At 40.1% G+C, this 27,507-nt stretch overlaps 4 protein-coding genes across 9 annotated transcripts; 2 read left to right on the top strand and 2 right to left on the bottom strand.

Moving 5' to 3' along the window:
- Positions 1–907: 907 nt before the first annotated feature.
- guca1b (guanylate cyclase activator 1B) lies at positions 908–2,853 on the bottom strand. The gene is made up of 4 exons (XM_031845393.1): positions 2,424–2,853; positions 1,611–1,760; positions 1,344–1,458; positions 908–1,257 (listed from the first exon to the last, which is right to left on the bottom strand). The coding sequence occupies exons 1-4, from the start codon at positions 2,625–2,627 to the stop codon at positions 1,142–1,144; spliced, it is 585 nt and encodes a 194-aa protein (XP_031701253.1). The 5' UTR covers positions 2,628–2,853; the 3' UTR covers positions 908–1,141.
- Positions 2,854–4,474: 1,621 nt separating this feature from the next.
- Positions 4,475–9,290, bottom strand: LOC116381852 (serine/threonine-protein phosphatase 4 regulatory subunit 2-like). Of its 2 annotated transcripts, none has more exons than XM_031844301.1 (9): positions 9,187–9,290; positions 8,404–8,485; positions 8,028–8,198; positions 7,500–7,593; positions 7,330–7,367; positions 7,083–7,157; positions 6,705–6,854; positions 6,174–6,454; positions 4,475–5,727 (listed from the first exon to the last, which is right to left on the bottom strand). In XM_031844301.1, exons 1-9 carry the CDS (start codon positions 9,218–9,220, stop codon positions 5,372–5,374), a joined length of 1,281 nt encoding a protein of 426 aa, XP_031700161.1. In that variant the 5' UTR covers positions 9,221–9,290; the 3' UTR covers positions 4,475–5,371. The 2 variants fall into 2 exon arrangements, with proteins under 2 accessions (XP_031700161.1, XP_031700160.1); XM_031844300.1 differs by having other exon boundaries at positions 8,028–8,222.
- Positions 9,291–9,363: 73 nt separating this feature from the next.
- On the top strand, positions 9,364–15,093 carry LOC116382305 (eukaryotic translation initiation factor 4E type 3-like). Of its 2 annotated transcripts, XM_031845257.1 has the most exons (7): positions 9,364–9,853; positions 10,747–10,819; positions 11,686–11,780; positions 11,869–11,929; positions 12,012–12,078; positions 12,200–12,355; positions 12,457–15,090. In XM_031845257.1, the coding sequence occupies exons 1-7, from the start codon at positions 9,693–9,695 to the stop codon at positions 12,498–12,500; spliced, it is 657 nt and encodes a 218-aa protein (XP_031701117.1). In that variant the 5' UTR covers positions 9,364–9,692; the 3' UTR covers positions 12,501–15,090. The 2 variants fall into 2 exon arrangements, with proteins under 2 accessions (XP_031701117.1, XP_031701118.1); XM_031845258.1 differs by lacking the exon at positions 9,364–9,853 and having other exon boundaries at positions 10,745–10,819; positions 11,683–11,780; positions 12,457–15,093.
- Positions 15,094–15,380: 287 nt separating this feature from the next.
- Positions 15,381–27,218, top strand: LOC116382304 (forkhead box protein P1-B-like). Of its 4 annotated transcripts, XM_031845254.1 has the most exons (16): positions 15,381–15,514; positions 17,839–17,979; positions 21,130–21,267; positions 21,369–21,458; positions 22,401–22,521; positions 23,488–23,593; positions 23,699–23,806; positions 24,121–24,208; positions 24,577–24,654; positions 24,765–24,966; positions 25,221–25,297; positions 25,425–25,526; positions 25,674–25,801; positions 26,530–26,584; positions 26,687–26,853; positions 26,971–27,218. In XM_031845254.1, the coding sequence occupies exons 2-16, from the start codon at positions 17,854–17,856 to the stop codon at positions 27,131–27,133; spliced, it is 1,749 nt and encodes a 582-aa protein (XP_031701114.1). In that variant the 5' UTR covers positions 15,381–15,514; positions 17,839–17,853; the 3' UTR covers positions 27,134–27,218. The 4 variants fall into 4 exon arrangements, with proteins under 4 accessions (XP_031701114.1, XP_031701112.1, XP_031701113.1 ...); XM_031845252.1 differs by lacking the exon at positions 15,381–15,514 and having other exon boundaries at positions 15,532–17,979; XM_031845253.1 differs by lacking the exon at positions 15,381–15,514 and having other exon boundaries at positions 15,532–17,979; positions 24,765–24,960.
- Positions 27,219–27,507: the final 289 nt, after the last annotated feature.

Genomic DNA, 27,507 nt, shown 5'->3' on the forward strand with positions numbered 1-27,507 from the left:
TAAAAATACTTATAATTTCTTTAGTTAAAAATCGTGAAATTATCTTTATTCAATTTTGATATTTTTCATCAAGTTGTAGTTTCCAAATGTAGGTTGTCTTTGCATGACATTTTATTGTTCTCAATTCTAAAGCTAGTGCGTTGCTTACTTAATGGAATACATAAGATTTCCATCAAACAAAACAGGCAGTGTAAAATAAGAATTTATTTGTTGTTTTTAAAGATCCTTCAAAACCTCATATATGTGATTATTTATTCATTTTTATTAGATGTCTATTCAGGTTCAAGTTGCCAAGATGGGAATAACATTATGTCACCAAACTGGGTGAAGATGAATGTCATGACAAATCAGCTCCGAGTCAAACTGTGTATGGTCCAAAAATCCCACTTGAATGATGACTGGACATGTGATCTTAAGGCTGCTAATAATCTCTTGGCAGGAATCATTTTCCATATTATTCTCATTTGTTTCGCAAAAATAAACTGACCACTTTCAAAGCATGAGTTTAGTATTTTAGATACATTTCCTGTCTACAAACCTGTGCTTTCCATTAATATCAGTATAGAACAATCCCTGTACAGAGATTTCACAATAAACTACAGTGAACATTTGTCAAAGAGAGCATCCCTGACTGCACCAAGAAAAACGTTTTCAAAATTGTTCCTGCTTACAACTTGGCATCAGTTTGACAAAGATACAAAACAAATGTAATGATTTGTGAAATGTTTTACTGATGTGTTTCATTCATTTTCTATAGAATCAGAATCAGAATCAGCTTTATTGGAATTTGACTCCGGTTACACATTGCTTCCCATCGTGCATACATAGAATATATAATAAACAAGAGAAACATAAAAAGGGCTTTCATTTTGAAATGCTACATCAGAATGTCCTGGTTCTCTCTGAGTGTCACCTTGAGGTGGTCTGCTATTAACCTGTAGTGAAATGATTTTGTAACTATGCACCATTTCCTCTAAAATCTAAATCGTATATGACAGCATACAGAACAATGCCAGGGTGACTGTGGTGTCGTCTTTTACATACAAACAGCAACATACATACACAAATTACAACATGATTGGTAACACATGAATGATGTGTGTATGCGACAGATTGACGGTCCACGTTCCAGCCTAAGAAGTCAGCTGCGTCTCTGCTCGTTGATCCATTCCCCGGGGTTGACGTCCATCTGCAGCATCTTCATCACCCACTTGTCCCTCCGTGCTCCATCGATGAACTCGTCCAACGAGAGCTCCCCTATGAACACCCCACAAAGCCATTACAGCAGCCTGACACAGAGCTTTTGAATCATTCATGAAGCATTTTAAACTGCAAACACTCACCATCTCCATTTTCATCAACCAGCTCAAATATCCGGTCAACCACTTGGTCTGGGGTCAGTAGATTGCATTCTTCATCCAGCTCTCCGTGGCAGGCTTTCTTCAGTCGATAAATAGACTGAGAGTGACAGGAAAGTAAGTTACAACCACTCTTGCTCTGACCGCGTTTCATTACAGCGCACTGATTTATGTTGAAATGTTCTTTAAAATGTTTTGAAAGCTTCACAGATCGATAGTTGCACATCGTTACTGTATGACAGTAAATATTACCTCCACAATTTCAAGAAGCTCTGTTTTATCAATGCATCCGCTGCCATCTTTATCATACATTTTGAATGTCCATTTAAGCTTATGTTCCAGTTTACCCCTCAGGACTAAGTTCAAGGCTGCCACGTACTCCAGAAAATCAATGGTGTTGTCCTGTGTACATGAAGAGAGAGCGTTAACATTTAATGAAGCCAAATGTTTCTGTGCTTAGCCGAGCAAAAGGATTAAATATAAATAGGGCTCCTAATAGATACAACAATAAAACAAGAATATGCAGGGCCACAGCTAAGGTTTTATTTTTAACATTATCTGTACTGGGTTTGTAGCTGAATAGCCCGAGGGCTGAATCATGCATCAATGTTCAAGAATGTAATAATTAAGGATTATTTTCTGCCAATTATTTTTTTAATTAACTGTTTAGACTTCGACTTATGCCCGTTGCAATATCCCAGGGCCCAAGTTGACATATTCAAATGTCTGCTATTCAGATAAAACACTCAATTTAACTTTCATGGAAGACGATAGAAATCTGCAAATATTCACATTTCAGGAGCTGGAACCTGTACTTTTATGTCCCTTTTGCCTTACTTACCCAATTAATCAACAATTAAAATATTTACCGATTCATTTTCTGTTGACCGACTAATAGAATATCAACTCTCGCTCTACAAACATGTGCTCAGTAATGGGCATTAACAGATATGACCAATCATGTTTGTAAATTGGACTGTTTCCAATCAACAAATGTTCACTATTAGTTCTAATAATATAATATACAAGTCTTACACTTCCACACAACTGCGAGTTTGTACTTACGCCGTTCTTGTCAAAGGCTCGAAACATGTTTTCAATGTAATCTGCGGCCTCCTTGTTATCAGCAACGCCAAAAAATCCCTTGAACTCATGCATGAAGAGAGTTCCACTTGGGCACTCCACAACAAATTTTTTGTACCAGTCCTGCAGCTCTGCCACATCGATTTCCTTGTCTGGGTCACTCTCCTCGCTCAGGCGCTGACCCATTGTGGAAATCTTCCCTTCAGCTCCCTAAAAACTAAAAATGCTCTCTCACATTACATGTAAGCTGGGTAACTCTTTTAAAGCTTCCCTCTACATTACAAAAGTCAGTCGAGCCGATTACTAATCGAGCCGATTACTGCAACGATCTTTGTGCAAATCGAAAAGGACAAATTGATCAAAATGGCATGAATGTCCATATATGCTGAACTGTTTTTGGGCTCCCTATTGTTGCGACTCCCTCTCTGAGAGTCAGGATGAGACATGATAAGGGATTAGAAATGGACACTAAATCACTTAGTTCACAAATAGATCATGATAGGATTTCCTTGTGGCACTGTGTCTACCTCTCCTAGGACGGACATCCGTTAGCTTTGTAGAAACATACACTAATCATAAGCTTAAAGTACCTATATGGTTTAATGGACTTTTCATCAACAATGTAATTATTATATGAATAAATGTTTGCATGACTTACATCTACTCACATGTGTTAAAGGTAAAACATGCAAAGGTAAACTCTAACTAATAGGAAGTGCCCAATTAAGTGATATGACATTTTACGCATCAAGGTCAGTTTACAATCAGAGAGGGTCTAATGAAAAGATGTTTTTAGTTGCATTCTGGGAAATGTAGGATTCAGCATTTCTGGTAGAGCTTGACCCATTCTAGCAAATATAAATCAGGATATCTCATGCACTGCTGTTTAGATACGGACAATTATTTATGAATCTGTCTCTTCTGAGTCCCCAAACTTTATGAAAGTGGAATACTAAATTGCTGACGTACTCCTTTAAGTAAGTTTCCTGGTATTGGAAGTTGCTGACCAGTCACCTGATGATTCACACAGGCCCAATGCTTAGTTATCCCTGACAGCGCTGACCTTCAGAAGCCATGTTATTTACTGCTCCCCTGATTACTGTTTGCATGCCTGCTCCAGTCTGACTAAAGCCTATAATAAATGTGTTGTAGCTAAATTCACTAATGATGGACATTACAATTTAGGCGTCAAGAGGGAAATTTGGGAAATGGGTGGAAACATCTGCCAAGCTTTTGGCCTTGTTTCAGTATTAGGCAGTGGAGTAGTTTATGGAAAAAGTGGTAATAACTGCATGTTTTCAACAGATTAAGAGTGTCAGTTAATGGTAACTGTAGCCATTATTTACAGGTGGAGGCTTTGCCCAATACTTCCCTGTGCTGACAACAGGGGATAGTGATAATCATAGCTTAGAAGTGTCAAGGCCACCTGAGGTGTCACTGGAGGTTATCCTCACGATTAAAAGATTCGCACATTCTGTTCTTATACAAGAGACATTTTAAATACCCACCCATATTTACCTTCATCCAATCATTTTATATATTACGTTGCACTCTAGTTTAAGACCCACCATTTCTGTACCCGTGACTGGCCTGCATCGACAGGACTGGTCCCAAGTTACTGTCACTCCAGTGTCATCTCTATATCACGGGTACTATTTTGGCTTCGTCATGTAGACTGGCAGCTATGTGAGGCTGTGCTTGAGCTAAATGCTTGCAGTGATAATGGCAGCATGTTGATGCTCAGCAGCTCTAATTTTTTTACCATGTTCACCAGCCGTCTTGGTTTAGCATTCAAGCGTGCAAACATTTGCCAATTAGCACCAAACATTAAGTTCAGCTGAGGAATGCCATAAATTAGTTTCAGAGGTGTACCGTCTCGAAATGAGTCTTGAATTTCTGTGGGTTGTGGAATCACCCGTATAGCTATTGATGGGTGACACCTCGAGTGTGGCTAAAAGGGTGATCCCCCATAATGCAGTGGCCCTCATTGTTCTACAGATATACAAGTGAAAAGATATTAACTGAGCATGTTACACTTTACATTTTCAGCATTTATTGCTTTCCATGAATACTAGGATACAAGCTCAAGCATTCAGTTTCCAGCTATTATCAGTTCTATGAAGGCAGTGGACAAGTATTACAAGTCTACAAAAACCGATTTACAGATGCGTACTGTAAAAATTCAAGCTATCAAAAAGGGACATTTGTACAACTAAGGTATGACATACAGAAAGTGTAAAAGTACCTTGTGTTCTTTTGACAGATTTTGATGCAGAAATGGCTTCCAGTGAGCCAAACTAATATTCAATTCAACCAAACTGGTTACTACTGGCAATAATGTGTGTTAATATTGGCTTCATACAGTGACAAAGCAAAACGTGGACATATTCCACATCCTTCAAAGGGTTAAATGCAAACAAGTGCAGTATGTTTATAAGAAATACATTATAAGCTATGTCCAACAGAAGTGTCTTCACATTCTTATTGGAATGTGTCCTCATTCAACAGGAGAGAAGCACAATCATCAGAAAATGGTAAAAGCAACTACGCTTGGGTCAAAACAACTCAAACTGTCAAGTGTATCTTTTGGGAAATGCATGCCAAATGACTTAAGAATAAGGAAATTACTGAATACATCAGTTATCAAGTTATCAAGGTTAAATTATAACGTTCATATAAAAATCTGGAAAAAAAAAGGTTAGAAAAATGTTTAGAAAAACAGTGTAAAAAGCTGAGTCTCCATAATCTTTGAATCTTTTCCTTCCAGTTTAGACCAGGTGATGTGTGGAGTTGAGTTGAAATTGAAGAGGACAAAAGATCCTCCTGTGAGGAATCTCAAGGTTCACATCGCTCCTGGTCCTGAAGTCCAGAGGTCCACAGTGCTACAGATCTACCCTCAATATGGTATCATACAGTGTAAAAAACTAAAATCAGTTTGCAGACTGGGCTTCAAGATAGTCATGTTCCCCAGGCTCTAGCGCAGTCTTTGTGCTGTTTGAAGTGTCAGCGTCGCCCTCTGTTGACAAGTCATGTGAACTACCAGTAGAGGGGATCTGCTTGTCGCTGGGTAGGCCTTCTCCGTCACTGCTGCTGCTGCTGCTGCTGCTGCTGCTGCTGCTGCTGCTGCTGCTCTCCCCGTTCTCCTGCTCAACGCTTGTACTCTTCTCTGATGGAGCAGGCTGCTCAGCTTGATCCACAGTGCTGTCCTTCTCCAGACTCTGGACATCCCCCCGCTCAGACAAGTCCTCATCCCTTTCAGATGGTTCCGTCTGTGTGCGACTAAGCTCTGAGGACCAACGTAGACAACATTAACGCTGCGACTAACCATTATTTTCATTATCAACACATCTGTTTAATCGTTTGTTAATAAAATGTCTGAAAATGGTGTAAAATGCCAATTACAAATTGATACATTCTGAATTAACAAACTTTGGTTTGTGGTTGTTAACTAATAAATGTATTATCTATAATATAGTCAGCACTGCACTTCTATAACATTGTCAAAACTGACGATAGGAAATAGTCTCAAAGGATCAAAATTGATGCCGCTGAACATAAATTTGTTTTGTTATATACAATGCACTCTTCTCTCTGGTAGAACCCTGGCGCCTACATTACCCACAATGCTACCTGACTGCAAAAACAGACAAATGAAGGCACCCCGCATAGCTAGAGTGCTGGTTCTGAAACACTTTAATACGTCAGCCTAAGTGAAGATGAGTTCACTCTTACCATGATCCTCTGCAGCAGAACGTGCGTCACCAGTGGCTCCGCCTTTGTACTCTTGACCACAAGAGTCTTCTGAAGACCGCGGCGTCTCTGGCGAGCTCTCTGACCCTTTACTACAAGACGACTCATTTTCTTCACTTCCTGTGTCATCCTCTTCTTTCTCGTCAAACTTGAGCCTCTTGACCTCGTGCTTGCCAGTCTCAGAATCCTCCTCTTCCTCTGCAGGGTGTTTGTTCTTTATCCCGCTGTTTGGAGTAATTTCACCCTCTGCTGGCGAGGAATCACTGCAGGAGTGAAAGAAACACAGAGAATCAGCTCATCAAATGGTAAACTTTTAGATGAAAGTAAAAAGGTAACAGTAGCTCATATATATTCATTTTAAAGAAGGAGAGATTATGCTGCTAATGGAGGAAATCTTAGGACGTGACAGATATCAGTGCCCCTGCATTTTAAATACAAATATTGAGTAGACTCATTCAGTATACTACACACTCACTCACAGTGCCACACATCAGTCTCACGCATTTCAATTACCCGATATGGTGCTCCTCCACCTCCTCTGTGATTGGCTCTGGATCTTTACGGACTGCGCAGTCAGGGAGCCCGTTGGTGGAAAGCGAAGCTGACAATGACAACTTCGGTCTGTTGAGCGGTTTTGGTGTGTCGGGTCCATTTGCATTTCGGCTGCAAAAAAAAAAGGAAACAACGACTTGTTATCCAAGTCATATCACAAGATGGTAAAATCAGCACAACTACTAAAACCCAACTGAGAGGCAAGAGATAACTGCCCTTACTGTAGCCTTGTTGTATTTTGGATATTTGCCTTTACACTAACTGAACTTTCCACTTGGTGGTGTACGAGGCTATTTTAGATTTGTGGAAGTCAAACACTGACAAGTATGTGGCTCCCACCTGTCTGAATATAGAGAAGAGTTACCAGGAAACATCACTCCATTCATTCTGTTTACACTGGATGCCCCATTTTTCCTTCGAAAGAAGTAGAAAGGCACAAAACATCTGGCTGTTAATTGTAACTTTGTAAAGTGTGTCTGAAGAAGCAAAATCAAGGGAGCTGTCAATGTGCATCAGAAGCAGCTGAAGAGAAATACTGCAGCCAGCAGAGCAAGGGGAGCAAAAGCTTAACAGCTGTTGTACTTACTCTGACGTGGGGTACACACAGCTGACCACCATTACATTCTGCAATACATCAACAATAATACATATTACAATTAAATTTAAAGCCTTGGAAAGTATATTTTAAAACAATACTCATCAATATAGTTTGTCTTGAGTGAAAACATTTACATGCAGTTAGAAAGCAGTGCTCACCTTCTCTAAACCCATGAGAAACTTATCTGTTCCTGTGTAGTTGCGCTTGGGGTCCGTGAGGAGTTCACATAGACGCTGGATGGTGAATGGGATTCTGGAAAAGTTATCAAGAGATATATTTTAGGATTAGCCACACATATCCATCTCACAGCCAGCAGCAACACCTGCCAAACCTGGCAGCACTTGAGCCGAATGAGGACAAAAAAAACAAACGTGGATCAATCTGAACAGAACTGGTCATCCATCGTCACAGCTGGTCACACGTTCTGACATCATTACTCATGATCGTTCGTCAACATGCTTCTTAAATTCAAGGAAAAAGTTTACACAGTAATATGTCTTAATGTTAAAATCCTAAATTTAGATCGGTCTGACTGATGCACCAAGGGAAAGAGCGGTTGTTTCCTGTTTTGTTTTGTTGTTTGAGGCTACTTAAGCAAAATAGATAGTTGACTTTGGGTGTGAAAGACATCTATGTGGAAATTCAAGACGAGATGTCCAGGGTTGATGATAAAAGGCTTCACTCACCCATCGTAACCATCCACTATTTTTAAGATCCTCGTCTTCATCTCCTCGAAGGGAACATACTCCACATTGGGATTATGTGTCGCTCTCTGTTCTGGTGTTGAAGCGTGGAAATCATCCATGACTTTTTCCAACTTAAACACAAAGTATGTCTTCAACTGTGACCACGAGATCCTGGAAGATATTGGAAATGCAAGTCTGCACATCACACACACAAAATATTTAAAAGCCTTGGAATACATTTTTAGAGTAATTAAAAAACAAAGTTCACCACGCAGGCTTCAATTACAGGAAAACTGTAACTGTCTCCATTTCTGTGTGTGAAGATTTATAGGAGTTTACGCTTAATGCTTTGCGTGAGCCCGAGAGGACTACTCACATTGGCAGGCCTGTCTTGGCAACATGACACAAGAATTGCTCTAGTTCAGGACAGGTCTCTTTCTTGCCTGTCTTCTCAAAATCTGTAAATTCCCAAATGAAATACAAAAAAAAATTAGTTTATTGGTAATAACGTCAATCCAAACAGCACACAAAGTGATCTGACCCAGACCGAACCAAACAATGTTTGTCCCTGCATTAACCATAACCTGGAATTTAAACTTTCCAAACAACCCACAAACATATTTGACCATTAGATAACAATGTATTCTGGAGAGATGTTAAATCTTCTGCCACATTAACTGTACACTGACAATGATCAAACTGTTGTTAAGAGTCAATTATCAGCTGTATCAAGTGGAAATATGCTAAATAGACACATTAATAAATGAAACACCGCAGCATAACATCATAAAACACCAATTCCAGTTAACTAGCTGCGAAAGTTCTTGTAAAAGTTCATAAATTAGCATGTTTATTGTGATGCTATCCAGCTAGCGTTAGCTGTTTACATAATCTCCAACTGTCAGTACGGGAATAAATGGGTCAAATGTGACGAACTTCCTTCTTGTAGAGAATAACATTGAACTATCGAGATCAGATTGTCCATATGTGCCTCTTCTAAACACACTAGGTTGATATTTGTTGGTAAGCTAACGTTAAGTTACAGCAACACACGTAACGTAGTAAAGCAAACACTACAGATTTGTTCCGGGTTCATCACAGCACATGTCAAAACCATTCATTAATAACGAATCACTTCACAAATAACTGTAAATATTGCCTTGAAACGCCTCCAGTAACGCGTCGATGTCCATAGCTGTGTCCAGTCACAGGGCAGGAAACAGCTTGCTCGCTAGTTAGCATGTAGCATGTAGCAACCCAACAAAAGCTCTTGGCGGGGGAAGACTCAGACTGCGCATGTCTGATATTACGTATTCACATTTGCGGAAGATGCGTACGTGAGAGATCAACAAAGCACTTGAATGCGCGTGTGGCAACGGAACATGCAGCCATAATTTAAATATCGGGTTGTTGTTATTGCTCAATTACTTATATTTTGAGTTAAAGCATGTGCAGACTTCAGTCACAGAAACTTCTGGATCGCTCTGCTGCGCTCTAGACGTCGCAGGCAGTCAGCTGGGCGTCATCGTTCCTCTTGTTGTTGTGACGGCATAAACCCGGTGAAGCTGATCGGGGTTAATTTTACCTAACGAATCTATATATACGTATAACGGCGTATAACAAGAAAACCTGCTGGCTTTTTCTTTACGAAGTCATTCGGCAACGATGGCAGTTCCAGTAGCTGCATTACAACTGAACACATCCTCCAGCCCGGGTCTGCTGGAGCACAACATCCACATCAGCGACAGAGATTTGGGAAGGATTTCAAGTGACAATGAAAACAACACTTTGCCTTTACATTCTCCGTGGACCTTCTGGCTTGATAGGTAAGACACTGCTTTTTTTATTTATCCCCCCTGTTGTAATATTATTCATCTTTATATAGTGTTAAAACGGTGAACTCTTTGTTGCTGACCTTTTTAATGAGAACAAAGAAGGGACATGACGAATGTATCAGGCCTGCTATATATTGGCCTTTTCAGATCACATATTAACATTATAGATGCTTATAACAGCGAATGTCCGTATTAATAAATCCCATATTAACATTAAAACAAACACTGCTTGATAATGGTGTCAATGCAGCTTTCCAGTCAACTTGTTTTCTCTGTGACCTATAAACGCAAGTCCTCTACTTTGTAAGGATCCTAAAACAATCCAAAAGGGCGTATTTAGGACTAACTGGTAAAACATAATAACTCAACCTGATTTCAGGAAAGGTCAGTTTGACTTCAGCCTTTGTTTCTATTCTTGTGAGCATGGGTGTTATTCTGAGAAACTTGTTGTGTCACTCCTCTTGCCATGGTTCACTGAAACACTTTGTATTCTGTCGAATTGACAGTTATGTAGCTCAAATGTACCATTGCTTTATACAAAGTTCCCAATTTAAAATGACCTTTTCAATCAGAGTTTTCAGAGTTACTGTTAAGCAATCACAGCAGAGTTGAACACAGGTGAAGGTGGGTTACACAATCCTGATCATCCACCATGTTTTCAAATCAGAGGGTGCTGTGGTCAAATGGGGTCAGTGTTGTTTACTGTTTACTGGCTTATTTGTCATCTGATCAACCCCCCCCAAGCTGTCTGGTCAGAGGGGAGCTCACTGAAACATATCTGAGTAATGAAAGGACCTGAGATCTCTACACGCTTGTAATTTTTAAAGAAGCAGATAAAACAAATGCCATTAATTTAAACGTATGTACCTGTTTCTTCTTGTCAGATCCCTCCCAGGAACAACGGCAGCTGAATGTGAGTCAAACCTGAAGAAAATCTACACCGTGGACACCGTCCAGGTAAGAGGCTTTACAGTGTTGGTACGAGAGCAAAGCTCCAGCAGGCACAGTGTTGGTACATTCTGCCACGCTAGGGGTTTTGGGGTTAGGGAGGAGTAGTGGATGTGAGGACACATTTCAATAGCACGTTTCCTTACTTCCACTATGACATGCTGATTTCTTTCCACATTACTGTTGGGAGTTTGTCTTTCTCCCAAATGCGCCAAAACAGTAGCCAAACTTAAATTGAGACACCTATCAGGAGAAACTGAATGCTTTATGCCTCAGTGATGTCTCTGTACTTGAAAGTAAAGAGTATGCAGGATTTAGCAGTAGCATCCCTGCAGTGATACAGGTCAAACCGCACCATCAGCATTACAACGTTCAGCAGCTTTACACATTTTGTTTTCCACCAATAATGTGTGCCATTATGTGATGTACCTTACTAATAAAGAGCTTAGAGAGCTACTGACAACATGTTAAAACAAGTCTGTATACATGGAAACACCTGCTAATTAACATGATATAATAACTGAATTAGTGATTACTGAACTAATTAGCATGGCAGGTTATTTTTTATGTATCGTTGTGTTTATGGCAGGACTTTAAAAAGCTCAAATACCACCTTAATAAATCCTAACCACAACTGTGTTGGATGAGGACTCATGAATGAATGAGTGTGTGTGTGTGTGTGTGTGTGTGTGTGTGTGTGTGTGTGTGTGTGTGTGTGTGGTGTTAAGAGCAATGAGGAAAAGACCTTTGGCAGTGATTTTTCTACCTCGTAACACATGTGAAATATTAACGAGGCCAACTGTCTGCACTCCCTGTGCCAGTAGATGTTTCAATAAAATAACCTGTTTCCTCTCTTCACCACGGCACTGGAGTAGAACTTTTGGAGAGTTTACAACAACATACCCGGCGTCTCCAGCTTGCCATTGAGATGCAGCTATCATCTGATGAGAGGAGAAAGAAAACCGCTCTGGTATGTTTGAATTTAGGATAAATACATGCTCGTGTTTATAGTATTTGAATCTGTTTCAATTTGTGGAATGTTGCCTGCTGGTTTGTAGGGAAGAAGAAAGCAATGCTAAAGGGGGTGTTTGGAAGATGAAAGTACCAAAAGAATGCACTGTGAGTGACATGATCAATATATTTATGTACTATTTGCTTATTGATTATTTACTATTTAACAAATTTGCCTTCATATTAACAGTTTGCTGTATGGAAGGAGTTGCTATTGGCTTTTATTGGAGAGCAATTCAGTGACTATTGTGCCTCAGGTAAATTTCCTGATTGAGTTTTGTGAAAATGCAGTGGCTTTTGCAAGAGTTCGCATTTTTATGTGCAGAATACTGCATTTTCAAATTGCATTCATCTGAGTCTGTGCATCTGTTCTTGCAGACGATGAAGTGGTCGGCGTCAGCGTCAGTGTGAGAGACAGAGAAGACGTGTTTCAGGTCTGGAACGGAAACGCTTCTTGTGCTAACGAGTCAAACATTTTAGGAAGGATCAATGAGCTCCTTCCTCAAATACCTTTCAAAGCAGTGTTTTACAAGCGTGAGTATTTTCTTGGAATATTAATTGCATAGCGGTTTTCAAAAATTGATTGACAATAACGCTATACAACGTGAGTCATTGTTCTTTTTGGTTTATTTCAGCACACGAGGAGCACCACGCTTTTGAGGGAGGTCGAAGACATTAGCACATTTTTGCACGTCAGAACGATATGTACATGTTTTATTGCTTACGAACATGTTTTGGATAATATTTGGGGACATTTTGAAGCAATTGAGTTCATAGTTGCTTACTAAATGATCTTATTTACCTAAAAAATGTTGACCATTACACTTTTCAATCGATTGAATTTCCCATCTGCAGAGCACTGCTGTCATTCATAATAATATCCAAATGTTTTAGTCGAAGGGAAAAACATTTTAGTTTGATTTTATTTGCGGCAGTGTTTGTGTGTTTTATACTTCAACGTTTTTTCAAATCCTCAACCAAAACAACAGATCATCTACATGCCAGATTTTTTAGATGTATTATAGCATATTTTGTGCCATTTCCTGAGCACAGACAAAGCTAGGTCTTTGAATTAAATCTCATTTTTAGATCTAAGAGGAAGGTTAGTTCCACAAAGCAAACCTTTATCTTAACAATGGAATACAAGGCTTTTCCAGTGAACTGTTTTCTCTGTTTTGTTTTGTCACAGCCAAAATACTGTTGCCTAACATAAATATTTAGTATGCTGTAATGCTAATATATGAGCAGAAAGTTGCACATTTTTTATTTCTCCTTTTTAGGATATGAGCGGATTGTAAAAGGAATAGGTTACAATAAAATAACCTCAGTACACAAATCAACAAGAGTAGATGCTGAGACATATATGCAATAATTTCTATTCTGTAGAATTTGCAGTGTTGTGGTTGTCATTTTCGTATCTGCCCCAAATCAAGCACTTTTGTTTCTTACTGTGTGTGTGAGCTGTGATAACTGAGACCAAATCCACTTTGGTTTTGTGTCACCTTTTCTGGTGAAGTGTAAAGCTGTTCTTGTTTCTTTTTCTTGTTGTAACTTGAGATGTGTAGGTGACAGATGTTATGTGATATGTTGTTTTTTTTATCGATTCATCTGACCTGTGTTAAATTGGATTTTTGAAGCCTGCCCTTTCTTAGGGAATATTGGCCCCAGGAAAAATGAACAAACACATAAACATACATAAATCTGTCACAGAGAGGGACACCAGAAGAAGAAGAAAAGATGTGGCTCTAAATGTCACTTTCTTGAGGGATTACTCGGGGCCTATTTCAGTGCATTTGTGCAAATCATGGGTGTGATGCAGCCACTGAAGCAGGGTCAAATCTGAAACAAGCTAGTCAGAAATGGTTTACTATTGCTCCAGCAAAACAAATTTTTGTCTCTCAAATGTATAGCTTTTAAGATGTTTTCTGTGGTAATGTAAAATGCTGTATTTGTATTATTGAAAAAACTTAATCATTTTAGAAAAATATGAGAAATTTAGGAAGTTGAACCATTATACATGAAAGGCACGTTTCCCCTGTTTGTGTGTGTGTGTGTGTGTGTGTACGAGAGTGAGTGAGGGTGACTATTCTATGCCGCATAGAGCAGAGCAAGTACTAGTACTATGATACTGACACAGTTGAGGTCATTTATATGTAGCTATGGGGTATGCATTGAAACCCACAGAAGGACTGCTGCTATGATTTGTCAATCAAATCAAATGAGTGTTTTCGATGCTGGAGTCTTGCCTTTGATTTGCTGCTATATTCACAGGAGGAGTTAGTTTTCAGACCTCCGACTTTGCCAAACTTCATTGTCCCTTTTATTCAGCTGTACTTCATGTAATATAAGCACATAATGTAGGATAAGAGAGTACTGTACCCTTGCACATATACAGTCTATCAGTCGCTTCGGATCTCAGAATTTGTCACTGATTGTTGATCTTGGATGGTGCCTTGTGTTTACCAGCAGTTTAGAATGTCGCCTGTGTTCAGCATGTTGAAATTGTATATAGTCATGATTCTCGTTAGTTTAAAACGTGTTTGAAAAATAAAGACGCCGAAACTACTATTTCTTACTGTTTGGAATACTTACTGTATATGTCTGATGAGAATATCAATATTGCACTGAATGAAAAGCAGCATATTACATTGGACCTTTTAGACCAGTTGTTCTACAAAAGATTTTCAGGTCTTTGTCCTCAGGCTGTTCATTGTCAGTAAATCCTTCAAGGTCTGCTGTTAGATTCCAAGATACACAAGCCTACATGAATTTGGTAATTTTTCATTTCTTCCAGGTAGAGTTTTGCATTGAATAAAATGTAAGATAATATAAAATACAAATTCGGGGGAGTTTTTTATGCAGCAGATATTGCACAAATTTTAATAAATGCAACTCTTTCTATAGCCAACGGAACAACATTGACGGTGGATTTTAAACTGAGGCACTGAATGGCATTAATAGGCTAATGCCCTTAATTTAATGTAGGAATAGGAGGCGACCATTTAATGGCGGCCAGAAGGAGAATGTCTCCCTCTTGCGGTTGTGAAGGCAGAATGAGAATGTCTCCCTCTTCCCTCGTGAAGGCAGTCTTGTCCTTACAATGACTGTAATTGCACGTAATTATATAATTACATAAAGATAAGTAGTTATTGCAGTAACCAATGCTGCACTTGGATCAGCTTGCCTTTCTATACCAAACATGTTCACAATATGGAGGAAAATATGTATGATGAGTGATACAGGGAGACATTTTTTTGCACATCTGCCTTGGCACTGGACTGAGAAGCCTCCCTGCGAGTGACAAATCTTTTTTTTAAACTATGCATTATATCAAATCTCACATTGTTGTTATTGTTCAGTTTTTTTCTTATTTTAAATGGGAACAATGCAAGTTTTGCTTATAACTAATAGAGGAATCCATTTGGCATATAATCTGTTATTTTTACCTTTCCTATAAAAAGGATAGAGTTACTTTTTGGGGGAGTGGGGGGGGGGGGGTCTTTGGCTAAACGCCATAATTTATGTAATCTGAAAATCTAGTACGTGACGTCACCTGTGTTTACTTTTACATTAGCCACGCCCTCTGCTAGCAATTTGTGGCTAGCTCGCTACCGAGGAGGAAGGCAGTGCTCCCGAGATCTGCTCCTCAGACACCACCCCGAGTCAAAGACTGCCGGCCCCGTACACAACTCGGTGAGTAAACGTTGATTCAACAGCATGCTGGCACTCACCGGATGATTGTTAGAGTATAATTTAGATTAATTGTGAAATTGCCGAGTGAGAGGAAGAGAGGAACGGTTCTTACAAGCTAGCGTAAGGAAAGGTTGCTAGCTTTTGTTGTGCTGTTGACGACAACATTAAGCGTCTCCCGCAAGGTTGGTCGAAAACAGTTTTCCAGGCTCGCTGACATAGGTTATTAAAGACAGCGGATATATAACACTATCTTATCTATGTATGTTAATATATTAACTTGTAACCCCCCTGTATTCTCCGCAGACATGCCCAGTTTAAAGCTCAAGTTCTCAACGCAAACCTTCAGACTGCAAAGGTTTAACGGATATCGAGTCCATTCACATGAAGCTAACGTTCAGTCAATGATAGTCAACCCGCATTTCTATTATCAACTAAACTACCGTGGCCGTCAGATAACGTCCATTCAGAGATGTAGGTGTATTGATTTAGGAGTTGATTGGAGGGCGACATTGTTTTTTCTGGAGGCTACGTTAGGTGTAGCGCTAAGTTAACTTAAAACAATATGTGATTGTAAATGATCGCCTTGACAATTATTAATCGGACAGAGGAGACTAAAACAATGTAGACTGAAAGCTAGACCAAATAAATGTTTAAGTGCGTCACAAATTAGAATCGCGTCACAAATTAGAATGTTGATTAACTATTCAAGTTGTAATATGCTTTATAACATTGGCATGATAATAGGGGGACATGTAACAGTGGTGTTTCTTAATTGGTTGTGATACGTCTTTCTTTAATGCTAATATTTCAATGCAACTGCAGCAACAAACTGTAGGCAATTGATTATCATGGACACAATTTGTCCTTATAGTTGATCCGAAACTGTGTGGTCTGCAGTATCGACACATGCCAATTTAAACATAACGTTTATTCTGATAAGCTGTGAGAATCTTGTGGATTCCTGTGAAACCATTTGTCAAAAAGTGCATTCTTCAGAGAGAGAGCGTGTATATTGTTTACTCGTTCGCTCTTGCTGGGCCTCTTTGCAGTGTTTCCTCTACATTCTTTGAGGAGTGGTGCCCCTCACCGCCCCTGTGGTGGGAACTCTAAATAAAGTAAAATAAAATTCATCGTGGGCTTATTGACACAATCCATCCTGAAAACAGTTTCCCAGCAGCTGTTGACTGTTCAATTATCATATTCCCACAGTATTCAGATAATATCTGTTTTTGGAATAATGCATAATGGAACTAATGTGGAATGGACCCAGTCATCACCCTGGTTCATACAACCCAAATCTCCCCCTGACGTCTTCAAAAATGTGTACAGGAAACACTGCCCTTTGTCTTTAGAACTAATCCTGATCCTGAAAGCAAAAGTAAACACAGTGGAAACCTCATCAGCAACTGCCTGTTTTGATTAGATAGGTTTTAGGTTTACATTGGAGGAGTCTCCTCAGTTTCCACCACCTACACACATTGCTGTAGCCAGACACAACTTACCATTCATTCTTCATGTATTCGTCATTCTCAAAGGCAGGAAACGCTGTTTGTCTTTAATGTGTTTGTAGCTGACCGTTGGTACAGTTCTTGGTCTTGAGGGGAAGGTAAATCAGATCCTCTGTCAGATGTTGCCCAAATGTTGATGTTGGCTCTCAATGGTGCTTAACTACTTGATTGATTTACAATATTGATTTTAATATGTGAATGTAGTCGGGCTTACACTTGAGGCTACGTGGCCTGTTTCATTTGAGGCTTCTCTGTGTAGCTTTCCATCTGCTCACATTATTTGTTTGCCTTCTTTATTTACCTTTGTTTATGCTGCTTAGCTTTTGACTCAAACACACCCAAGCTGTATACATAAAAGCCTACTTGTGCATTGTACTACCTGCCACAGCCGTTTATCGCACCACCTGGTTAATGGTAAATTGTTCCAGAAGGAAGATATGTTTGCACATAAACACGGACCCAGGGCCCCTGTGTTTACAGTAGTCATGGCAGCACTAGGTTATTCAACAAATAGACCTAGCATCTTCCTCTCTCACTTGTTGAAGAGAATGTTTGTCTTGGTGGGTCGAGCTATAACAGTGTAGTTCTTAATTTTCAATTCAGTTTTAACATTCCAGACAAGTTAAGTTTCTTTAACATAGTGACTGAATACGTTATTGGTTGATTTGAGAGGCTGTCACATATATTTTTATCACCGTGTGAATTAAAAGGCTTGTCAAACACACCCAGATATTTTGGTATTGTTTATTGCCTGTGCGTCATGATGTTGTACTGCTTTGTCTGGTTGGTTTCATGTAAATGTATTTCCTTTCTCAGCTCAGTGAAGTCCAGATGCATGAGTCTGGGTCAGAACCAACAAGCCACATCATTCCAGCCAGTCACACAGAGAACGGGAATAACTGTGAGAATGAGAGTCGAGTGAGGAGCAGCCAGACTCCTCCTCCAGAGGCACCGAGGGTTAGTCTTTTTATTTATTTATTACAAATATTGTGATATATTTAGTGCCAAGTCTTCGCATTTTCCACTAAAATATGGAACAATAAATGATGCTGAAGTTGAAATGGTTTGTCAATTAATTGATTAGTAGTCAAAGCAGCTTTTTTGATAGTTGCTTCTTTGCTCGAGTCCTCTTTCGAGCCGAAGCGTCAGAAATATCCCGTCTCCAGCCTTATTAATGTGAAGATGTGCCGCTTTTCATGTTTTACATTCTAGTTAACAGGATGCCTTTTGCACTTTGGACTGTTTGGAACAAAACAGGTCATTTGAAGAGGTCCCCTCGTACCACCTGCATGGTTTTTAACTATTCTCTCACATTTACTAGATTGACTAGATGCATAGCTGATAGATTAATAATAAATATAATCTTTAGTTGCATTCATATTACATATTTGTTCTCGGAGTTTTTCTGCTCGCAATGTAGTCAGATCTATTACATTATTATAGGATATTGCTGGTATTATTATTATTCGAAACATTTTCCCAAAACATTAAAGATAAAACAATTCTATGGTGGCATTGAAAACAAGCAACACGTATGTTTGTGTATGACAGGATCTTTGACTGCCTTTGTGATTGGAGACAACCAGCTCCTCGGTTGTGAAGATTGGCTGCATGTGATTGTAAACTGAATATCTTTGGGTTTTGGACTGTTTGTTGGACAAAAACTACCAATTTTATGGCAATTTTGGGCTGCAGCAAACTGTGGTGGACTTTTTATTAAGCAAAATATTAATACAAAAATTGTCTGATTCATACATAATGAATAGTTAGTTGGCGTCCTGAAGCAAAAGCTTCTTTTTTTTTTTTTTTTTGTAGTTGAGTGCGGTTCTATTAACAGCTGCATAGGGGGCAAGTGTAAACGTTTGTCCTCAACACTAAAAATATGCTTTGCAACTGATGCAGCTGCTTTTTTACCTCCAAGTGTGAATCACAATTAGTTCTGGTGCATTTGCATTTATGTACAGCTGGTCTGGTATCCAAACATCATGTCTTTTCTTGCCAGTATTCATAAACATGGGGCAGACAGCACACGGTCACATGAGAATGTGGGGTACTTTGTTTCGCTATTTTTTTTACCTGTGACGGTATCACTTTGAACATCTCACTTTGAATGTCTCAGTTTCTCCAAACTGTAGTTTGTGTTTGTGCTGAAGGGGAACACAGGGGTGGGGGGTGGGGGGGGGGGGGGGGGGGAGGGAGAGCACAGCTCCTGCTGGGCGGAGGGATCAGTGTTATGGTGTTAGTTGTGTTCACGCTCACATCATGTAGGTTAACGAAGACTGTTGTTGCAGTGCTAAAACAGACGATCAGGTTTGTCCTTCTCATTCTGTTTGCTTGTATGACAGTGAGCTATTTTGAATCCCGTTTTTATTATTTAGCATAGTTAAAACGTGTCAATGAAAACGTCACATTTCTGTGGTGATTGTATTGTGTGATTTCATATTTTTTTAGATATCCTCACATTCACTCTTTACTTGAGTTTGTTTCCTTGGGCCACACCCATCAGAGCGTATTATTAAGTCTCATAAGGGAAAGCAGACCGTGTTTGTTTTTCAGCCATGTTTTCAGCGCTCCTATTTGCTGTCAGTCATCTCGGAGTTCACAAGACCAGTCTTGCGGGAACAGATCTGTGTTTACACTCGGTCGCTCGCTGGTATGACTTTCAACAATAACAACAACAGAAGATGTTTGGACTTGCTGGCTGCCATGGTAACAGGGATTAGGCAGAGGCTGTTGTTGTGTTGATGGTGTCCACAGAAAAACAGAGGGGCCAACTGGCTCTGTTTGTGGGACGGACCTGTTTTGGTTGCTTTGGTGGCCACCTCTGGAGCATTGGATCTCATAAGAAAGGACAAAGTAGGAGGCAGTCGTCTGCGATTGTTAGCCCAGAGCCTGTGTGAAAGCCGCTGTCGGCTTGTTTACCCGATTCAAAACAGACTCTGCCTCGGAGAGAAATGTTTGTTTGTGGTTCAGACCTTAATTAAAATACGAATCTCGAGTTCTGTTTTCACAAACAGGCTCTGTATGCTTTTTTTAAAATTCATTATTTATGTCTGTGCAATTTTGATTGCTCTGTTTATGTTTACTGTAAACAGCCCTTGAGCTGTGGGGCTTGACAGGGAGGGGGATGGTGTGGTAATTGCTGCCTGCCTCGCAGAGGATGTTGTTGTTGTTTTTGCAGTACTGGTGGTTGTTGTTGTTGTTGTTGTTTTGATGGAGTTCTCATTCCCCTAAGACATCCAATGTTGTTGTTGTTCATTTTTAGCAGAGATGGCAGGAGGACCAAGTTCACATTGTTAGGTTGACCAGTGAACTGAGAATAATACATAAGCAGCAACTATCAGTTATAGGAGTAGAGCTGCAACAATGCATTGATTCATTGTCCACTGAAAATATAAGTGGCAATTATTTTCATCGTCATAGAATCGTTGCTTTAGTCATTTTTGTAAACCACAATGTCAAAAGAAAGACATTTACATTGGACAACATGTTGACATGCACTTATTACTGATTACTGCAAAGCTTTGGTACAACACATGTACTTGTACACATGTACACAAGTACACATGTAATGTGTACTTTGGGCACATGCACATGTGTTAAAGGGTGTTGAGATTCTACCATATTAACCAAGGCAGACGTATATTAGGTTTGACATCGGAGCACTTGGACCGACGGTGCTGTTGAGCGAGAAAACAAAGGTGTGTGTGTGTGTGTGTGTGTGTGTGTGTGTGTGTGTGTGTGTGTGTGTGTGTGTGTGTGTGTGTGTGTGTGTGTGTGTGTGTGTGTGTGTGTGTGTGTGTGTGTGTGTGTAAAAATCACTGTTAACCTCTTGTTAAAATCACTGTAAAAACTCTGTATATACATACATGAAGAAGAATGTTACTCCAGCAGAAATGTAGCCGTGTCTCGTCATCCTTTACGCTTATTAAAGAGATAAGGTTTCTCGTTGACATGTAAACGCACTGATTGTCTGCACTAGAATGCAGCCCAAGAAGATGGAATGAAAGTAGCTTGCACGCATATACACACACACACACACCCAAAACAGCCTACCTATGTTGTATATAATTAACATTTTGTATGTGTTTGTCCGCTACGATGCAGGTTCCAGTATCATTACCTATGATGACCCCACCAGCAGAGGCTCCTCAGCAGTTGCAACAGACACCACAGCAGCAGGTCCTCAGTCCTCAGCAGCTCCAAGCGCTGCTCCAGCAGCAAAAAGCACTCATGTTACACCAGGTAACATTAAGTCTGTTGTAGTCACGTGTTCTGCATAGCCCACATCAAACACACAGAGCTTTTATTTCTTTAAACTCAAAATCTCATCAACATTTCTGCAGCAACAAATTCAGGAGGTCTTCAAGAATCAGCAAGAGCAGCTAAATATTCAGCTGCTGCAACAGAAGAATGCTGGGATTGTTAGTCAAGAGGTAACTTTTCTTTTTACACCTTTTCCTGTGATGTATGTTTGATTTCTCTCTATTTCATCTCCTTTTGTAAAGTGTCTCTGACTTTCTTGAAAAGTGCTTCCTAAGTAAAATGTATTAGTATGTTTTTATCAGGTCACGAATATGTGATCATTGTAGCAATATTCATCATGCAACAAGGGTAGTTCATTCTTGGAGGAGAGACAGGTCTGATTCAATTCAGTCGGACTAAAGCTTACTTGACGTATGGCGTAAGTATTTAAAATTATAGTAATTATTATAACCACTTGCTCATACCGCACAGCCTGGAATATCACTTTCAAAGTGTCCAGTTTCTCTGTGACTAACACGTCAGCTTGTGTGCATGTATTTGCGTGATATCATCAATTAACTGAGATGTATAACACATAGTACGCACTTGGCAGAGTGCAAAAGGAAGCAGGTGTTGGAGACGAGGAAAAATAATTAGATACGTTGTGAGCAGAAATGTGCTCGACGGCGTTTTCATCCAATTAGATGAAAAAAACAAATTGGGCATTCCTTCCATTAGTTCTATTGGTTAGTGTTTGACCAGCAGAGGATATTCTGATAAAAAATATCTCAGCACCAGACACTGCTGAAATAGATTTAAATAGGTTTCTTCTTTAGATAGCTAACATTAGCTCATTTCATTATCTTCCTACTTTAAGTGATTGGCAGCACCTGTCCTTATGGTCAGTGAGACAGATCCTTGTGTGAGCCACATTCACCATCCCTCAAAATATTTCCACTGTGATGTCTAGTGGTCCTGCACATTCTTTATCATACCGTCCAAGCATTGATTTATCTTAAACAAAGGTTTATTTCGTGAATCAAACTGTGGACAAGTTGTATTCAAGCTGTATTCAGTATGAAGAACGGAGGAAGGCGTTTACTGACGGACGTTGTGTCGTCTCTGTGTCGCAGCTGACGGCCCAGCAGATTGCCATCCAGCAGCAGCTTCTTCAGGTGCAGCAGCAACATCTCCTCAACCTGCAGAGACAAGGCCTGCTGTCTGTCCTCCCCACCAGCCCCATGGCACTCACAGGTACGCTGCGTTACAGCCCCACTGCATTGCTGGTTGAGGACTTAATCACTTGAAATACTCTCAGGTGACAACACTGAGGCAAGGGGTATGTAGGGGGCATGTAAACTCTCAAACATTGGGCCTCATGCAAGAACCATTCAAACGAACAGTGTTCTCTTAGGTATGAACTCCATTTATGAGTGGTCCAGACCTGTCGTAGGAGTCCTGTGCAATTAGTCTACTGTTATCCACTAATGGATTGAATATTTCATTACTTTGAAGCCAGGACTACAATATAGGTCGTATGGGGCAGGATGCAGAGCCTTATATGGTATTATTGGGGCGTTAATTATGCAATTTACAATCCCCATAAGGCACGCTCATTTATGCATAGGTGGCAATCATCATGTGTACGTTGGTCATTAACAGAGTCATCTGAAGTTAGGCGTGTTTGCTGTATCTGACGTGGCACACTCACACGAGCCCATCCTTTGAAAAAAAAAAAAAAAAGTAAGAGAAAGTAAAGATAAGAATATGAAAATGTTCTTGCAAGAGATCTATTGAGCCTTGTATTTGTTATACTGACAAATTTTCATCATACCGTACCATGAATGCTGCTGTAGCGAAAACATTTCCCCTTGCGGTATTAATAAAGTATCTATCTCTCTATCTTTATCAATGAAAGTGACAAAAACACCAGTTCAACAGCATCACAAACAGAGTCCTTCAGAATGATCATGAAGTTGAGTCGCCTCTCTAAAACAGTTTCCACACAAACTGAGCGTTATTGCCGTCATGCAGATAGGATTTATCGCAGGGCTGTTCAATCAGACTGAGCTACTTTTGACGTAGCTGTACCTAATAAACTCGCTGTGTATACTCCGGTCTTATGATCTTAAGCTAATTTGGTTAGCAATTACAAAGGGGCTCATGCAAATGTAGTGGCGCCTCAGTGTGTTGTAACACAACGGTTTATTTGCATTTCAGGCTGTGAGAATGGCAGCATCCTGTCTGCTGGTGGAGACGCCAGAGAGTCCTCCAGTCAACAATCTACCACCAACGGCCATCACGCTCTCCTGAAGAGGACAGAAAGGTGCGTTAGCGAATGATACTGTTGTTTCTATGTATCCCGTCTTGAGCAGCACCAACACGTTGACCCTGAGATGTATCATTGACGGTTGGTTTGTTCTTGTTGCAGAGGGTCGCTGGATGAAAACACACAGAATAGCCATGCACTGTATGGAAATGGGATGTGTAAATGGCCTGGCTGTGAAACTGTCTTTGGAGACTTTCAGGCATTTCTCAAGTGAGTGGGGAAACTTTGCACACCATGATCTAGTATATATGGGGAAGAAATGTGTATGTACTGTATACACAGGAGCTGTAAATGTCACCTTTTAATCAGAGCCTGCAGTCAGAATTCATAAAGCGTTATTTCCTCTTATCATACTGTATTTTCCTATTTCTGTGGTGTAACGCTCTGTGTTGAATCTTCATGTTTTTCATGTTGAAATTAAATAATTCTTGAGTTCTAATTATTTTAGCATGTTTTGCTCTTAGCATGTACAACACATGGTTTCTCTAAAGCGTGCCGTGACTCTGAATGTGCTTTGTCTGCAGACATTTGAACAGTGAACATACACTGGATGACAAGAGCACGGCGCAGTGCCGTGTGCAGATGCAAGTGGTTCAGCAGTTGGAACTGCAGGTACGCATTTGATCTGTTTTCTTTACGACCAATATTTCATTTTTTTTAAATCGCACAACAAAAGGGACGAAACATCTTTGATTTATTAACAGCACTTCATTGTACACGTATAACTTAACAATTATTAAGTAGAATGGAGTATTCAGTCCTTTTCCTTAACTGTTGGAAGAAAGAAGAGGAACTCTGACAGTGAATGCATCACAGATTTCTAGCAGTGGTGTGTTTTCACACCACTGCTAGAAACAGAAGTGATGTCTTTAGATAATTACACTTTTGAAAGTGCCAGAAACCGACACCGACTGTCATTTAACATGCGCCGTGAATTCACCAACTCTCAACTTCTATTTCTGTCTTGTCATCCATCACAGTTGAGAAAGGACAAAGAGCGACTGCAAGCTATGATGGCTCATCTGAAGTCCTCTGAACCCAAACCCGCAGCACAGCCTGTAAGTACCTGCTGTGGCTGTTTCCTTCAATTAGAATAAAATATTGTTTTGCTTGTGGTTACGCTGTTGTTGTCGTCCTGACTCAACCGCTTTGTTGTTGTTTTTTCCAGGTGAATCTGGTGTCGAATGTGTCCTTCTCTCAGGCAACATTGCCCAAAGCCTCGCCTCCTATGAGTTTGTCTCAGAGCGCTACGGCTCCATCCACACCCATGACGCCACTCTCTGAATCCCCTTCAGTCCTCACTCCCAATAGCATGTTCACTGGAGCCCCTGTGCGGCGGCGATATAGTCGCTCAGTGAGCCAAGGTAACGGTGAGATCATGAATTTTAACTTCTTTAAAAAAAAAAAAAAAAAAAAAAATTGAAGGTTTTCGAGCTGAAGCTTCTGCAAAGATGCGCCTAAAGATAATCTCATAGGGCCACAGAGAAGGGGCGTATTTTCTTATTCACAATCATATTCATATTCTTGTTTATTGTATACTGCTTCTCTTTTCCACGATTCTTTGTTACATTTTTATTCTGTATATGTTTATGTTTAAATATTGCTTGTTAATGTCTTTCCACAGATATAGTTGATAATAAGGAGTTCTACTTGAGCACAGAAGTTAGACCTCCATTTACATATGCGTCTCTCATAAGACAGGTATTTGCTGATGTTACACAGTCACAAAAATATTAAAATCTTGTTCTACTGCCATCCTAATCTAAATGAAGCAGATCCACGTTTGTTATTGCAATCATTTCTTACACGCTCTCTCTCTTTGTTTCAGGCGATATTTGAATCACCTCGCAATCAGCTGACATTAAATGAAATCTACAACTGGTTCACAAGAAACTTTGCATATTTCAGGCGCAATGCAGCTACCTGGAAGGTATGAGCTGTACTACAGTTTCAATGTCTTTGGATATTATGACATGAAACGGGAAAAGTCTATGGAAACATTTGGTCGTATTTATGTTTTAAATGTACAAATGCAATGTAGAAGTCCTGATATTATTTCTTTCTTTAAATCTTCCAGAATGCCGTCAGACATAATCTCAGCCTCCATAAATGCTTTCTACGTTTGGAGAATGTGAAGGGAGCTGTGTGGACAGTTGATGAGATTGAGTTCCACAGGAGAAGGCCCCAGAAGACTGCCGGTAGCGGGTAGGTGTCGGACATGAAGCCGGAGCCCTGTGTGTGTGTGTGTGTGTGTGTGTTTTCAGATAGAACTAGACGTCAGATAAGCCTGACATTATTGACCTTCTAGCTCCGCCTAATAAGTACACACAGTATTTACTGTAAGCAAGTTTCGTAGGCTAAGTCTGAGTGTTCTACAAACAAAATTAGATTCAGCGTGTTCACACAAGCAAATGGGAACAAAGTGGCATTCCACAAAACCTCAATCGCTCTGACACACCGGGATACTGTCGGCAGGTTTATGGTATCGATGCTAAATGCCTTCGTGAATGTTTTAGTTGGCTTGTGTCATTACTTGCCACGGTTACTCAAACCTCTGACTTTCTATTAAACAAAGAGACCTGGAAGTGCGTATGTGTGTGTGTGTTGGCAGCAGTTTGAGGATATCCGACTAAGCCTTGCCCTTCTTCGTTACTGTTGCTACGCTGTCTTTTTTTCCCAATCTCGCACGGCACATATGCATGTCGTGATTATATGACGTCTGCAGATTTACCTCTTGAAATTCTAAAAGTTGGTTAAAATACATTCTTATGCAGACTTTTTAATGTTTGCAACTGACCTGTTTTAAAATGGGTTTAAAATATGCATTTAATGGCTCCACGCATGATATTGTGTTAAAAGAATAAAGTAAACTGAAGAAAAAATAAAGAAACTAACTTAAATATAACTTTTTCTTTCTTTCTCTATACTTATAGGTCTCTGCTGAAGAACTCACAGAACCATCAGAGCTTAGCCGGGTCTGCTCCTCAGGTTAATATAATGAATCTATATATATATATATGTGTGTGTATATACACTAATATAACATGAGGCATTGATGCAGTGTTGTAATGAGAATGTTAACTTTTTCAGAGTGGTGGTCTAGACGGCAACAACTCTCTCTACAACCCGGCCTTCATGGGCAGCATCCCATTTCACTCCCTGCCCCATGTTCTCCAGGAGCAGATGAACGGAGCCCTTGCTAATGGATCTGGATACCAAAGTGACAGCAGTGCAACACAGTCCCCTCCTCAAGCTTTGTGAGTGTCAGCTCCAGAGCTACCTTCCCTCTGCTGAGCTGTGATTGAATGTAATTATGTGATAACAAGTCCTGATTACATGTTTTTCTTCTTCTCCTCTGTATGTTCACAAACCAGCATTAAAGAGGAACAGGAGGACGAGGAGATTTGTGAAGGTTATCCCTATGAATCCCCGGAGAGCACAGACGAGCATGGCCACAGCCCAGAGATGAACCACGATGAGGACAACGGCAGCCCGGAGAGGCACAACCTTCACATCGACCGCGTGCCTTCTCTCTGACCATGAGGCCCAAGTTCTCCACTGCAAGGCCGCCTCACTCACAGCCTGTGTGACTTTGTATTCCAAAAGTTTCCTAAAACAACCGCTTCATCTACTTAACCAAACACTCTCTTCTTGGGGGAATTTTTTTTTATCAGCATTTCTTATTATTTCTTCTTATTCTCAATTATTTCTGTAAAGTAGAGTGAGATCATAAAAACACATCTGTTCATGATTTTTATTTTTTGTGTGTGTGTGTGTGTGTGTGTGTGTGTGTGTGTGTGTGTGTGTGTGTGTGTGTGTGTGTGTGTGTGTGTGTGTGTGTGTGTGTGTGTGTGTGTGTGTGTGTGTGTGTGTGCGTGTGTGTGTGTGTGTGTGTGTGTGTGTGTGTGTGC

The sequence above is a fragment of the Anarrhichthys ocellatus genome, unplaced genomic scaffold (assembly GCF_004355925.1).
Source record: "Anarrhichthys ocellatus isolate YVR2014 unplaced genomic scaffold, GSC_Weel_1.0 scaffold5, whole genome shotgun sequence".
NCBI classification, from domain to species: domain Eukaryota; kingdom Metazoa; phylum Chordata; class Actinopteri; order Perciformes; family Anarhichadidae; genus Anarrhichthys; species Anarrhichthys ocellatus.